Genomic DNA, 14,919 nt, shown 5'->3' on the forward strand with positions numbered 1-14,919 from the left:
ATGTGTGGTATTTGTTGTGTTGTCACTTTATGTAGCCAACATGCCGTTCATGACATCCTTAATGAAGACATGCTCTGCTGCCTCAGAAGAAGAGGACCAGACAGCAGCCAGCAATTGATAAAAACTGTGTCTGAACCCTTTTATGAGTGTCTTTTTTCTGGCCACGTGCTTCACTTGAGGGGACCAGTGACGACTCAGCCTCTGGAAGATGTCAGTAATAATGTTTTTCTTTGGAATGGAGAAATTTTCAATGGAGTGCATGTAGGAGATGTAGAGAATGACACTAAGGTGATGTTTCATCATCTTGCATTATGCAGTAGTGAAGCAGACATTTTATCACTCTTTTCATTGCTTCGTGGTCCCTGGTCTTTTATTTATTATCAAGCATCTAGACATGCTTTGTGGTTTGGTAGAGATTATTTTGGTCGTCGTAGTTTGCTTTGGCACTTCAGCGGTGAGGCTGACAGTACTTTCTGTCTCGCTTCTGTCAGCGTTCAGTCTGAGTCAGGTAACCAGTGGCAGGAAGTCCCAGCATCTGGGATTTTCAAAATTGATCTCAAAGCTTATGCAACAACTAAATCATTGTGTTTAACACTGTTTCCATGGAAATACAGCTGTACAGAGAAAGCAGCAGCAGAAGGATTCATTAATGTTCTGGACCAAGTTTCAAAAGGCTTACCAGACCACATACATCTTGTGATGGAGGAATCAAACCCGCTTCTCACAGCACCTGTTATCCCCATGAATAAAACAGCTTGTGGAGCTTCAGATGGATGTCCAGACACTGATAGTAGCAACATTCCCCAGGTGGTTTCTGTAGAAACCCTTCAAAGATTTCTTGCAGAGGAACAAAAGAGAAAATTAGTCCATCAGTTTACTGCTGTGCTGAGTGAAGCAGTGAAGAGACGGGTTTTGTCTCTTGTTAGAGAGAAAGATGGAAACACCAGTGAGCTTCCAAGCATATCTGGCAGGAAGGCACATGTTGCGGTGCTCTTTTCTGGTGGCATTGATTCCATGGTGATTGCGGCCCTTGCTGATAAACACGTGCCTTCAGGGGAGCCAATTGATCTTCTCAATGTGGCTTTCATGGCCAAACAACAAGCTAAGCAAAAAGGTCCCACTAAAAACCATGCCATCCAGGAAGTACAGCTCAATTTATTTTGTCCTCAAGAAAGTTGTCAAGATCTTGACTCTGGTGCTCACCTGTCTTGCTTTGATGTTCCCGACAGAATCAGTGGTAGGGCTGGACTGAAAGAATTGGAAGCCATTAACCCTTCAAGAACCTGGAACTTTGTGGAAATTAATGTTACACTGGAGGAACTGAAAAAAATGAGACAAGAACGCATTCATGACTTGATTTATCCACTGGATACAGTCTTAGATGACAGCATTGGCTGTGCAATATGGTTTGCTTCCAGGGGCGAGGGGCTTGTTAGTAACCAAGGAGAACTGAAGCCATATAAAAGTCCTGCAAAGGTAATGAGTTTTGTTGCTTTCTGCCTTATGCTTGACCTGTGACTGTAAAACCAGTTCTGTTGTTTCTGAAATCAGCAGAGGTCTTCCAATACTCATGCACCTTCTGAAATTCAGTGGCAGAATGTGGAATTATTCCATAAATTATAACCCTTGTGTAGTTCTGAGGTTAAAAGCTGCGTTCAGCTCTGTCCTGTGATGTGTATCTTACTTGAGTAAGTAACAGTGTGATTAGGAAAAAAAAATTTCCAGTAACTTAACTGGGAACTGTTTCAGGCTCTATAAATGCTCAAGGACATCCCATCATGATAGGTAATGTGTTTAAATGTGTATTGGAGCTCTTTTTCTTCAGATGTAGTTAAACATTTAAGATCACAGAATTCCAGATGGTGAGGGCTGAAAGGGACCTCTGGGGATTATCTAGTCCAACTTTCCTGCTAAAGCAGGGTCAGCCAGAGCAAGTTGCCCAGGGTCACAATGTCCAGGCAGGTTTGGATTCTCTCCAGAGAAGGTGACTGCACAACCATTCTGGGCAGCCTGCCCCAGGGTTTCAGCACCCTCACAGGAAGGACTTTTTTCCTCATGTTCAGGGGGAACTTTTGAAGTTCCATTTGGTGCCTATTACCCCTTGTCCTGCCACTGGACACCACTGAAAAGAATCTGGCCCCATGCTCTTGATCTCCATGCTTTTGATCAGAATTGATGAGATCTCTCAGTCTGCTCTTCTGCAGGCTAAACAGCCCCAGGTCTCTCAGCCTCTCCTCCTCAAAGATGCTCCAGGCCTCTCAGCATCTTTGTAACTTTCACTGGACACACTCTAGTAGTTTCCTTTGAACTGGGGAGCCCAGAACTGGACTCAGTACTCCAGATGTGGCCTCACTAGGGCAGAGTAGAGGGGAAAACCTCCCTTGACTTGCTGGTCACCCTCTTCTTAATGTCCCCCAGGATTCCATAAGCCTTGTTGGCTGCAGGGTGTGTTACATATGATTAGCTTGCATTGGTGCTAAGAAAGTTTTCTTTTACTGTGTTTTCTAGGTTGTGCTTTCAGGAATTGGAGCAGATGAGCAGCTTGCTGGTTATTCTCGACATCGTGTTTGCTTCAAAAAATATGGCTTAGAGGGCCTGAATAAAGAACTTGAAATGGAGTTGGATCGCATTTCTTCCAGAAATCTTGGCAGAGATGACAGGATTATTGGTGATCATGGAAAAGAAGCCAGGTATTCTTCTTTTAACATTAAACAAACTGGTTTTGCCACATAGAATACAGAATAGAATAGAATAAACCAGGTTGGAAGAGACCTTCAAGATCATCGTGTCCAACCTATCATCCAACACCACCTAATAAACTAACCCCTGCAACCAAGCACCCTGTCAAGTCTCCTCCTGAACACCTCCAGTGACGGCGACTCCACCACCTCCCCAGGCAGTCCATTCCAATGGGCAATCACTCTGTGTAAAACTTCCTCCTCCAGCCTGAACCTCCAGCCTGAACCTCCCCTGGCGCAGCCTGAGACTGTGTCCTCTTGTTCTGGTGCTGGCTGCCTGGGAGAAGAGACCAACCTCTGCCTGTCTACAACCCCCCTTCAGGTAGTTGTAGACAGCAATAAGGTCACCCCTGAGTCTCCTCCAGGATAAGCATTCCCAGCTCCCTCAGCCTCTCCTCATAAGGCTTGTGTTCCAAGCCCCTCACCAACTTTGTTGCCCTTCTCTGGACATGCTCCAGCAAGTCAACATCCTTCCTAAACTGAGGGGCCCAGAACTGGACACAGTACTCGAGGTGCGGCCTAACCAGTGCAGTGTACAGGGGCACAATGACCTCCCTGCTCCTGCTGGCCACGATGTTCCTGAGGCAGGCCAGGATGCCATTGGCCCTCCTGGCTGCCTGGGCACACTGCAGGCTCGTGTTCAGCCTATCATCGACCAGCACCCCCAGGTCCCTCTCTGCCTGGCCGCTCTCCAGCTACTCTGACCCTAGCCTGTAGCACTGCATGGGGTTGTTGTGGCCGATGTGCAGAACCCGGCACTTGAATGTGTTCAATCTCATGCTTTTGGCTTTTAACATTCTACTCAATTGAAACTTTTATGATTTTTACTGTTGGTAAGCTCTGGTTGAGTCCATCATCAGTAAATTTGCAGACGACACCAAGCTGGGGGCAGGTGTTGATCTGTTAGAGGGTAGGAGAGCTCTGCAGAGGGACCTTGACAGGCTGGACAGATGGGCAGAGTCCAAAGGCATGAGATTGAACACATCTAAGTGCCGGGTTCTACACATTGGCCACAACAACCCCATGCAGTGCTACAGGCTGGGGTCAGAGTGGCTGGAGAGCAGCCAGGCAGAAAGGTGATGGTGTCCTGTATGTTTAATCAGAGCCAACATTCACTGAGCTCAATGGGACTGTTCTATTCTGTTTATCTGTACTAGGGTGTTGGGGCTCTTGATTCCTAAAAAGTGGCCTGTACTTCTGGGGAAGAGTTACTTAAGGAAATTTAGCAACTGGAACATCAAATTTCCACACAGAAGTTGTAAGAAGCAGCAGATGTTGAAATTCTGTGATTCCATGGTTTAGCGGTGACCTGGCAGTGCTGGATTAATGGTTGGACTCCATGATCTGAAAGGTCTCTTCCAACCAGAACAATTCTGTGATTCTGTGAAACTGGCAAAATCAAGTTGGTTTTAGCATTTTAAGATCTTCTGCACAACTTTGAAGAGTTCTAGTGTGGTCATTTGGGGAATGGCTTTGGAGGATGTTGCGTTGTGTAACATAGAAGCCAGGTAGGAAAGATGTGACCAATATGCACTGCAGTTCCAAGCTTTTGAATCAAAGTAGTTGAAGAATCATTTGATTTGTGTTTATTTCCACCATACTACCACCAACTTGCATAGAATTCCTTAGGTGTTGTTCAGTAGCAGAGCCCCCTCAGGTGCATGAAAGCTCTTTTCGTGTCATATCTATGCCAGTGTTTTTCCAAATGTGTTCTTACTTGCATGTTTTCGGTTCAGCACAAAACCAGTTGCAGTGCTGTTAATCGTGGTCGTGCTTAGATAGGAACACCTGGAATTTGGAATGTTCTCAGAGTTTATTGTGGAAATATTTTGGTTTCAAAGTGACAGTGTGGCTTCAGAGAGTCTTTTTAAATACTTCGAAGTTATCTTGAGAAGTGTTCCTTTCAAATTTGTCTTACTGTTCCATTTTATTTTCTGATTTGCTTCATAATTTTTTTGCACAAACCAAACATTCCCAATGCTTGCTCTTATTCTTTTGTTTGTTGACTTTTGAAAACTTCTAGGCTTCAAAGTTTAAACATGATGTGTTACCATAGAATCACACAATGGTTTGTGTTGGAAGGGATCTTAAAAGTCATCTAGTTCCAAACCCCCACGATGGGCATGGATACCTCCTACAAGACCAAGTTGTTTGAGGCCCCATCTAACCTGGCTTTGAACAGTTCTGGCTTGGAGCCTTCACCACTTCTCTGTGCAGCCTGTTCCAGCACCTCACCACCATCATTGAGAAGAATTTCTTCCTAATGTCTAATTTAAATCAAGCTGCTTCCAGTTGTGGGGGTTTTATGGTTTTATGTTTTCTTTCTCCAATAGAGTGTAACTGCTTTGGAGACTTGCCCCTCTGTACTGTGACACTAGCATGTAAGGTACATCTCTAGTTAGGAGTTGACTTAGACTTTGAGGTATTTCTGTGTGGTAAAGGAGAAAACCAAGACTATTTGTATGTGGTTTTTAAAGGGACTTTCCCCATGTCTATTTTTTTTTCCCTTTCAGGTTTCCTTTTCTTGATGAAGATGTGGTGTCATTCCTCAGTTCTCTGCCCATCTCAGAAAAAGCTGACTTGACTTTACCTCGAGGAGTCGGTGAGAAGCTGATTCTGCGCCTGGCAGCCAAGGAGCTTGGCCTTACAGCCTCCACCATTCTGCCCAAGAGGGCTGTACAGTTTGGATCTCGGATTGCAAAACTAGAGAACAGCAGAGAAAAAGCTGCTGACACCTGCAGCAGACTGAAGTTGTCGGTAGATGAATTATAAAGGCCACATCTTGAGATGTTGTGTTTATTTTATATGCAAATTCAGTAAATCTTTGGAATTTTCTTAGAATCTTTGGTCTGGTTTTTTACAAACTTGGACATTATTAATTATCAAAGTAATACATGTAGATGTGTGCTTGGGCTAGAGACTTGCTAGGAATGTATCTTCTGGGAGGGAGGAAGGAATCTCAGAAGAGAGGATTAAGTCACAAAATACATCAGGTTGGAAGGGACTCTCAAAGATCATCTTGTCCAACCCCCCTGCAGTCAGCAGGGACACCTCTAACTAGATCAGGCTGCTCAGGGCCCCATCAAATTTGACCTTGAATGCCTCCAGTAATGGGGCCTCTACCACATCTCTGGACAACTTGTTCAGTATTCACCACTCTCATTGTAAAGAACTTCCTGGTGATGTCCAATCCACATGTGTGTTGCTGCAGTTCCAAACCATTGTCCCTTGTCCTGTCACTGCAGGGCCTTCTAAACAGTCCTGTCCCTTATTTGAGCACTGTAAAACTTTATAATGGCCTACAGGAGGCAGTGTTTTAATTATTTGATGTAAGAAACCTGCTCATCTTGCTTTCTGTCAATACACTGTAGAGGTGTTTAATACATCAAGTATTTATTCCAGTAAATACCACTACAATGAATAATTGTAGAGTCATAGCATAGTTGGGGTTGGAAGGGACCTCCAAAGGTCATCTAGTCCAACTCCTATGCAGTCAGCAGGGACATCCTCCATTAGATCGGATTGCTCAGAGCCTTGCCAAACCTGACCTTGAACATCTCCAAGGATGAGGCCTCAACTCCCTCTCTGGGCAACCTGTCCTACTGTTATACCACCCTCATGGTAAAGAACTTGTTCCTAACATCCTGTCTAAGTCTCCTCTAGTTTGAAGCCATTGCCCCTGGTCCAATCACTGCACACCTTCATAAACAGTCATCCTGCAGCCTTCTTGTAGGCCCCCTTCAGGTACTGGAAGATCACTATTAAGTCTCCCTGGAGCCTTCTCTTCCCTAGGCTGAACAACCCCAGCTACCTCAGCCTCTCCTTGTAGCACAGGTGCTCCACCCCCCTGATCATTTTCATGGTGCTCCTCTGGACCATCAGCTCCATGTCCTTGCTGCGTTAAATGCTGCAGAGCTGCCCACAGTACTCCAGGTGAGGCCTTGACACATGAAGTGTATTATACTGGTTATCAAAAGGCAAAGTTAAATAACCCATTTGCATCAAAATTCAGAACTTGCATCTCAGCAGCTCACTGCCACTGTGAACTTTACTGAGCCATTTATACAAAAAAGGCACTAGACCTACACACCAACATTTCAGTATTCTAGAATTAAGAACAGGTTCTGATTGCAGCAAATTGAGTACTGCTGAAATTCACTTGTGGCACAGCAAACAGATCTTGAAAGCTGTGCTTTCTCATCTGCATGTTCTGTAACTTGTCAGTCATGGAAGGTAGTAGTAGATTTTTAACATTTAATATACACACAAAACTTATTATAAGTTAAAGTGTAAACAGTGGAGATATTTTCATTTGTCTTGAGTTTATTAGCAAGTGCACTTTTAATTAATTGTTTTAACACCTAGAAATCTTGGACATTCAAGGAACAGCAACTGGAATCATTGTGGTGACTCCATGCAGCATATAGTTCTCTGGCAACTGATCTTCAACACTTGCAAAGCAAATACAGTCAGGAAATGTAACAGCACAGAAATGTTTTCTTATTAACAACTTCTAGTTGCTTTTACTTGCCTAAGTTACTATTTATGATGCCAACCACTGTATCTTCTTTTTGAGTTTTGGCACCTTGATGGAATCTTCTTCAACTCTCTTTGAAATATCAATTCCAAGGGGAGCTCTGAAACAAAAGAACCAAAATTATGTATTTGTTAGAAATAAATAACATTATTCCCTATCACACAAATGTACAGGTGCACAGAACTGGCTTACAGTGAAACTGCAGGAGTTCTGCACATTCCCTGCACTGCCAGGACTCTGTGACCATTACAATGGTCCATCTGAAGCCTACCTAAAAATGCTTTACTCTGAGGAAATGTTTGCATTTCTAGCCATTCCAAACTCAGGAAACCTAGCTGGGCTTTCAAAGCCATCTTTTGAGAATGTTGTTTAATTTAGATTCTGGTTTTAATTGACAATTTTACGTCTCACTGATGAATGCAAGACACACTATAGAGATCCAAAGATACCTCCTTCTGTGATACTCTCAATAGCTTACAGCACACAAAACTTAAGTGTTTTATTCACTGAGATAGTATACAGAATCATGGAATGGTTTGGGTTGGAAGGAACCTCCAAAGGTCTAGTCCAACATCCTGCAGTAAGCAGGGACATCTTCCACTAGAGCAATAAAGCAAGTGAGTTTTGAAGAGGAGTAATTTATTGTTTTCAAGTAACAATTATACAGCCTTTTCTTATTTTTGCTGCTGAGACCTTCCAAGTCTGTTAACCTGGGAATGGGAAAAACCTGAACAAAATTCCAAGATTAAGCCCAGCTGGTACTTTTGAGATACTGGAATTTTGTTTTGCCTTAAGCCAAGGATCTACTTAGAATCACAGAATTGTCAGGGGCTTGGAAGGGACTGCAAAGATCATCTAGTTCCAACCCCCCTGCCATGGGCAGGGACAACTGACGCTTAAACCCATAGATCAAACCTAACCCAACAAGTCATTAGCAAAATCAGTATTATCAATAAGAAGCAGTATTATCAGATGGTATGTGTCAGATTCTTTCTCAAAATTGATTGCTTGTTATCAGTGCACATTTTGAGACTTGGAGCACTTTGATGTTGAGGAGAAGCCAAGGGGAGTGGGCTGCAACAGAACTTGCTCCAATGTTGCCATACTATGATGGTTAACAGGCAAATGCACAGAACTTTATGATGCATGGTGACTGAAGTTCCTGAGGCAAAGCACACAAATGCCAGGCACATCATTTCTACTTCCCAACTACACTGAAAAGTGTAAAACTTTTAAAAAAAACCACCACTTTTAAAAACCCTTTAAAAGCTCTGCCCTGGTGAGGCCACATCTGGAATATTGTGTCCAGTTCTGGGCCCCACAGTTCAAAAAGGACCTCAGGAAACTGCTTGAAAGAGTCCAGCACAGAGCCACAAAGATGCTGAAGGGAGTAGAACACCTCCCTTCTGAGGAAAGCCTGAGGAAGCTGGGGCTCTTTAGCTTGGAGAAGACTGAGGGGTGACCTCATTCATGTTTATGAAGATGTGAAGGGCGAGTGTCAGGAGGATGGAGCCAGGCTCTGCTCAGTGATGGCTGATGATAGGACAAGGGGCAATGGGTGCAAGCTGGATCAGAGAACATAAGGAAAACATAAGGAAAAACTTAGTGAGGATGACAGAGCCCTGGAACCTGCTGCCCAGAGAGATTGTGGAGTCTTCTTCTCTGGAGACATTCAAAACCTTTCGGGATGTATTTCTTTGCAACTCAGTCTAGGTGATCCTGCCCTGGCAGGGTAGTCGGACTCAATGATCTTTTGAGGTCCCTTCCAACCCCTAACATTCTGTGATTCTGTGTACTGCAAAGATATGCCTCATCAGCTTCAGCTATGGTTTTTAGTCTACACCTCCCTCCCCTCTCATTGACCATGGTGAGTAAATGAAGCAATGGCCCATGGATGAACTGAGCCACATACCTTGGTTCATAGCGGATGCCATCAGTACTGTGTAGAACACCAAGACCTGCACGTAACCTTTCAATGCCATTCCTAAGCGAGAAAGCAATGATGTAAAAATTGTACGTCCTGACTACCTTAACGTACATGGCTCAGTCACCACAAACAGAAGCTCTTCACTCTGCTGTCAGCTTTTGCAGAGCATTAGAGAAACACATGCAAAGAGAAGCAGCTCTCACCATGCGACCATAACACCATTATCGGTGCACAGTCTTGGAGGAGGGCACAGAAAGGCAAAATCATTTGCATCAGCCAAAGCCTGCAGGCCTTTTCGGATGTACTGATTGCTTGCAACTCCTCCTGATACAACCTGAAAGCAGTTTCCAGAAGAAAAAAAGGCATTGACGCAGAAGTACTGAAGAGTCACACTCAACTTACATCCTGTTTCATAGAATGGTTTAGGCTGGAAGGGTCCTAGTTCCAACCCCCATGCCATGGGCAGGGACACCTTCCACTTGACCAGGTTGCTCAAGGCCTCATCCAACCTGGCCTTGAGCACCTCCGAGGAGGAAGAATCCACAACCTCTCTGGGCAACCTGTTCCAGTGTCTCACCACCCTCAATGTGAATATTTTTTTCCTAGTACCCAGTCTAAATCTCCCCACTTCCAGCTCACAGCCCCTCATCCTATCACCACAAGCCCTTGGAAAAAGTCCTTTCCCCATTTCTCCTGTAACCCCCTTCATGTACTGGAAGGCTGCTCTAAGGTCTCCATGGAGCTTTCTCTTTAAGGAAAGCTCATCAGATGACAGCAATAAATAATGCATTTTTTAAGAGAGATTAAAACACACCTTTGAAGATGAAAACATGAGAGTATGCTATGTGACTGTACTATGCTAGGAAACATTTTTAAATAAAGCACAGAATCCTAGAATCCTTTTAGTTGGAAAACACCTCTAAAATCAAGTCCAACCATTGGACTCATTGGACCAGAGAGTCATAACCAGAGCAGCTGTCAAGTACTGGAGAGTACTAGGCAAAATTATGTGGCCTGAAATGTTATGAAAGATTAGATGGGAAGAAAATACCTTTCCAGTTTAAAACCAAACTATGACAGACTGTATTGTAAATATTTATACAGCTATCACCTCAATCCTGCTATTTTAGTAGCGCCATACATACTGACATCTTCCTTGCCTGGCCAGGGAAAGTTCAGTAAGGCATCTCTTCTTCAGTTGAACAGAAAATGGAGAAAAAACCCCAACGTTTACCTACCAAAGCTGCATTTCTTGCTGACAGTATGCTATTTTTTATGCAGAACAGCATGGCTCGATACGTCCGCTGGAAAATGTGAACAGCCACTGCATGCTGTACGGCGGCAGCAATATCCTGCACACAGGAGAGGATCTCACCCTCTTGAATACCTATAAAAATACACCAGCAAAGGGTTTTCCCTGAGCATAGCTCAGCATGAAGGGCGTCAAACCCATAGCTTATATCCACCTTTGTTTAAAAATACCTTCTTCTTTTTCTTTTTCTGTGATGGCTTTATTGACCAGGCTCTGAAGTCCAGAGAAAGAGAAGTCGCAGTTGCGGTATTGTAGCATGGGAAGCCTGAACGTGTGCTGATGCCTGTTTCCACTCTGAGCCAAGTGCTCTATTGCCTTCCCCCCAGCCATGCTGTGGCACTCTGGGTGCTTTCTTAAAGACAGTCTCCTTGCTACCTAGGCAAGCAATAAATCATAGAGTCAGAGAATCACCTGCATTGGAAGGGACCTCTAAAGTCATCTAGTCCAACCTCCCTGCAGTGAGCAGGGACATCCTCAACTAAATCAAGTCACCCAGAGCCATGTGGAGCCTCACCTTGAATGTCTCCAGGGATGGGACCTCAAGTACCTCTCTGAGCAACCTGTTCTAGTGCTCAACCACCCTCACTGTGAAGAACTTTTCCCTAACATCCAATCTAAATCTACTCTTCTCTAATTTCAAACTCACAACCCACTCCTAACAGAGAGCTCAACTAATTACTCCTGAGGCTACATCACTGCTTTGTAGTCCATGGAATAAAATTAAGATGCCATAAAATCCAACCCAAGATGAAATTATCAGCAGGCCACAGTAAGGTCAAGACATACAATAGCTGGAGGTTCTTCTTCAGGAGTAATTAGAAATGCAATTCTAGAACAGTTTGGACAAAGATATTTTGGGGCAAAACACTAATTACCCAGTTTTTATGGTATAGGAAACACACACTGACTGCCATAATCTGTGGCCAGAGAAATGAAGTTTGTTTCAACTTCCAACCCCACTCACTCTCCCACTTTTTTCAATAGACACAAATGCTGGTTATAAACTTTGTGCATGTCTTTGAGAACAGAATTGTGGGTGGCCAGTTTTACAGGTTGTACTCAGCAGTCCAGAATCATAATCCTGAAAGCCAAAGCAGGCTTTTCAAAGTCTACAAAAACACTGATAAGAAATTATTTAATATGTATTGTTTTGACCTGACAGTATCCTTTAAAACATCACTGTCCACCTTCTCTAGTTCATACAACCTCTTTGAATCATGGATGTCAATGAAACTTCCCACACCGGTTTTGGTTACATTGCTGTCCTGGTTTGAGCTAGAACAGAACCAACTCTGTTCAGGGATTTGACTTCTCAGCTTAGTCTCTGCTCAGTGCTGGCACTTTCTGCAGTTCAGGGCATGTCTGCACAGCCAGAGGCTGCTGCTGGCAGTGAGAATGCTGATGGGGAGAGGTACTGCCAAGGGCTGGGATGCAGACCAAGGGCACTGCTGAATCTTGTGCCCCATGCTGGAATACAATATGTCAGAGGTAGCACCTCAATGGAGGAAGGGACAGAACAGGTGACCCTGAACTGGCCAACAAGGGATTCTATCCCATGGGCGTCCTATTTACCAGGGATCATCAGGGTCAAGCCTCCTCTTCAATGGCTGGTGTGACAGGAGGACTCTGTCCATTCTGCCTTCAATCCCAATCCACGGGTTCCTGAATCCAGTTCCAGCATCCAGCTCCTGGATTTGGTTCCCATCTGCAGCCAAGCCCAGTTTGGGACTTTCCTAGTGCCTACTCACAGCCTCACTGATGAGGCTGGGTTCAGTATTGGCTCATGTCAATTTGCATCTATTTAATTCTGTTGTGGTTATTTTCACTAACACTGGTTTTCCTTCCCAACCCAGCAGTCTCTCTCTTCCTTATGCCCTGTCTCTTCCATTTGGGAAAGGAGAGAGGTTAACAGAGAGCATCTGTCACTCATTAAGTGGCCAGCCCAGCCCTAACCCTTGACAATGTCTGTTTGCTAACAATGTAATTCATTCACATACAACTGATTTAATGCAGATTTTTAACAGCTTCTTCTGTCTTAAAACTATGATATTTCAAACAGAGACAGAAGAAGACTGTATGAGTGTCCTCAGGCTGCTGCTGGTAGTATGATGATGCCATATAACTCAACAAAAAGAAGACACAACTAGATTCCCACTTGTAAGGCCATTATTACCTTATCCAGCATGTCTCCCGGTGCTATATCTATGGACTGTCCAAGCAGAAGGAAATCTGACACCCCTTGTGCTACTGCCAAAATGCAGTGGCCTCCGGAGAGCAGAAGAACCAAGAAAGGAAACTCCACATGATGTGTCAGTCTGACGGTCAGAGCATGAGCCTCCATGTGATGGATGGGTATGAAGGGCTTCTGGTACCTGCTCACCAGGTCCAGGCTGTACCGCAGCCCTACTTCCAGGCTGGGGGCCAGGCCTGGTTTGACTGTAGTTGCAACAGCTGCCAGCTCAGGAACAGAAACTCCACTGGCACTAAGAGCCTCTCGTACCACTCGCTCAATGTTTTCTCTGTGAAGTTGCTGTGCCACCATGGGAATTATTCCACCTGTTCTAGTAGAAACAAAGAATTGTATTTGTACAATTTGTAATTGATTTCAGACTCAATCTTGTCATAACCTTCCTGTTTCCTTAACACGTTCTCAAATGCTGTGTAAAAGGCATCTCCGCACTGAGGAGACCAAAATTACCACGCTGAGGTCAGAAGAGGATGGAAGTTGCCCTTTTTAAAGATACCTCTTAAATGTACCTCAACACTGTTCCAAAACAGTGCCTGCACCTAAATATTCATAAGCCCTCACTTGTAAGTTCATGTACTTAGCCACCAACACCTATATCTGAGTAACTTTTGAAAGGCATCCCTTGCTCATGGCAGGGGAATTGGAATAGATGATCTCTGAGGTCCCTTCCAGCGTGAGCCATTCTATGACTCCATTGTTCTAGGAACTTTCCTTCAAAAGAAACGAGACATTGGGTGGTTTTAACAGTAAAAATGCTTTCATCTTTAATTCAAGCTAGGTAAGTGATCTGGCTCTTTTGGAAAGAAAATACAGGAGGAAACTTCTTAAATGCAGATCATTTCTCTCCTCACTCATCAGTAATATCTCAAGCAGAATGTGTTGTGGCCTTAGGAATAGGTCTTTACACCTGTCCACTTCTCACTGAGATTTGTGGAGAACACAGGACCTCTAGATGGACAATACTACAAGTAAGAATAACATCATTGGTAAGGTGAAAGCGACCGAGAAGTTTATTTTGACTGCAGAGCATATTCTTACTGTAAATGGACTTCCTTCTGACAATGCAGGGCCTCTCCCAGCACGTTGCCAGCATCGTCCACCACGGCAGCGCCGGTGTCATCGCAGCTCGTCTCGATTCCCAGTACCAGCTGCCGAAAGCGCTGTTCTCCACAGCAAGCAGAGCTTCTGCTCCTCAGCCACACGGCCCGCCCGCATTTGACTGATTTCAAAAGGCTTTTGGCAATGTTGCTCATTGTTCACAATCTATCTCGTAGCTGCGTCTACAATAGAGCTGTGTAGCTGATTATTGCGGGAGGGTTTTCACCCAAGTGCTCTGGTGTGATTTTCTGGGAGGGGAGACTCATTTCAAAGTTACCAATGCACACGGTCCATACTTAAGACCTTAAGTAAACCCAAACAATTTTAGAGTTGGGAGCTAACGCCTTTGCTTTACCTTAACATGCTTCAAGAGAGTTCTTCACCCACCCTTGCTGCGCTTTCTGCGGCCCTAGGGGAGGGACACAAACCACACCGTGAGCCCCTGACCCGCAGCACCTCAGGGCGAGCTCGCCCCGTGTGCTCCCCGCACACAGTGCAATTCCGCGCTGTCAGCAGCGCCGTCTCTAAGCTCCCTCCTCGCTGTTTCAGCGGCCGAGGCTTGCTTCCATCCTCCGCAGGCCTTCGGAGCCGCCGCAGGCCGGCGTCAGGGCGCGCAGGAGAAGGCGGTAAGGTGCGTCCCGGCCCCGCGCTGCGCCAGGCCAGCGCCGCCCGCTTCTCCGCGCACCCGCAGCGTACCTTCGTATCGCGATTCACCGCCATCGCCCGCCGCTCGCTCGCCCTCCCTTTTCTCAGCGCCACGCTTGCGTAGCGGGGCAGCGCCCGCCAGGGCCGGGCACCTCGAGCCCTCACCGCTGGGCCTAACTCGCGACCCACCGGCGCAGGCTGGGTGAACGGCCGCCGCGTACCGGGGCGCGCTCCCGCCCACCGGCTCCTCCGGGGCCGCCCCCGCGCCCGGCGCAGGCGCGGAGTGACCCGTCTGGAAAGGACGCCCCGCTCCTGCCTCCTTGCGAACAGGCAGGCGTAGAGGGTAGTTGGCAATGAGCTACTTTGTCAAGCCTACTGGTTCTCATTATAAAACAGTTTACCAGACAGCTTCAT

General features: G+C 45.4%; 2 protein-coding genes across 5 annotated transcripts; one reads left to right on the top strand and one right to left on the bottom strand.

The window, feature by feature from the left end:
* On the top strand, window positions 1-5,579 carry ASNSD1 (asparagine synthetase domain containing 1). The gene is made up of 3 exons (XM_068137899.1): window positions 1-1,476; window positions 2,509-2,690; window positions 5,252-5,579. Exons 1-3 carry the CDS (start codon window positions 1-3, stop codon window positions 5,508-5,510), a joined length of 1,917 nt encoding a protein of 638 aa, XP_067994000.1. The 3' UTR covers window positions 5,511-5,579.
* A 1,462-nt stretch (window positions 5,580-7,041) lies between these two features.
* Window positions 7,042-14,842, bottom strand: OSGEPL1 (O-sialoglycoprotein endopeptidase like 1). Of its 4 annotated transcripts, none has more exons than XM_068137901.1 (9): window positions 14,557-14,842; window positions 14,216-14,269; window positions 13,801-14,042; window positions 12,688-13,075; window positions 10,685-10,889; window positions 10,441-10,589; window positions 9,406-9,536; window positions 9,188-9,259; window positions 7,042-7,375 (listed from the first exon to the last, which is right to left on the bottom strand). In XM_068137901.1, the coding sequence occupies exons 3-9, from the start codon at window positions 14,013-14,015 to the stop codon at window positions 7,282-7,284; spliced, it is 1,254 nt and encodes a 417-aa protein (XP_067994002.1). In that variant the 5' UTR covers window positions 14,016-14,042; window positions 14,216-14,269; window positions 14,557-14,842; the 3' UTR covers window positions 7,042-7,281. The 4 variants fall into 4 exon arrangements, with proteins under 4 accessions (XP_067994002.1, XP_067994001.1, XP_067994004.1 ...); XM_068137900.1 differs by having other exon boundaries at window positions 13,801-14,053; XM_068137903.1 differs by lacking the exon at window positions 14,216-14,269.
* Between the last annotated feature and the right edge of the window lie 77 nt (window positions 14,843-14,919).

The sequence above is a fragment of the Melanerpes formicivorus genome, unplaced genomic scaffold (genome assembly GCF_026170545.1).
Source record: "Melanerpes formicivorus ecotype bairdi unplaced genomic scaffold, bMelFor1.0.p_v2 SCAF_5, whole genome shotgun sequence".
NCBI lineage: Eukaryota > Metazoa > Chordata > Aves > Piciformes > Picidae > Melanerpes > Melanerpes formicivorus.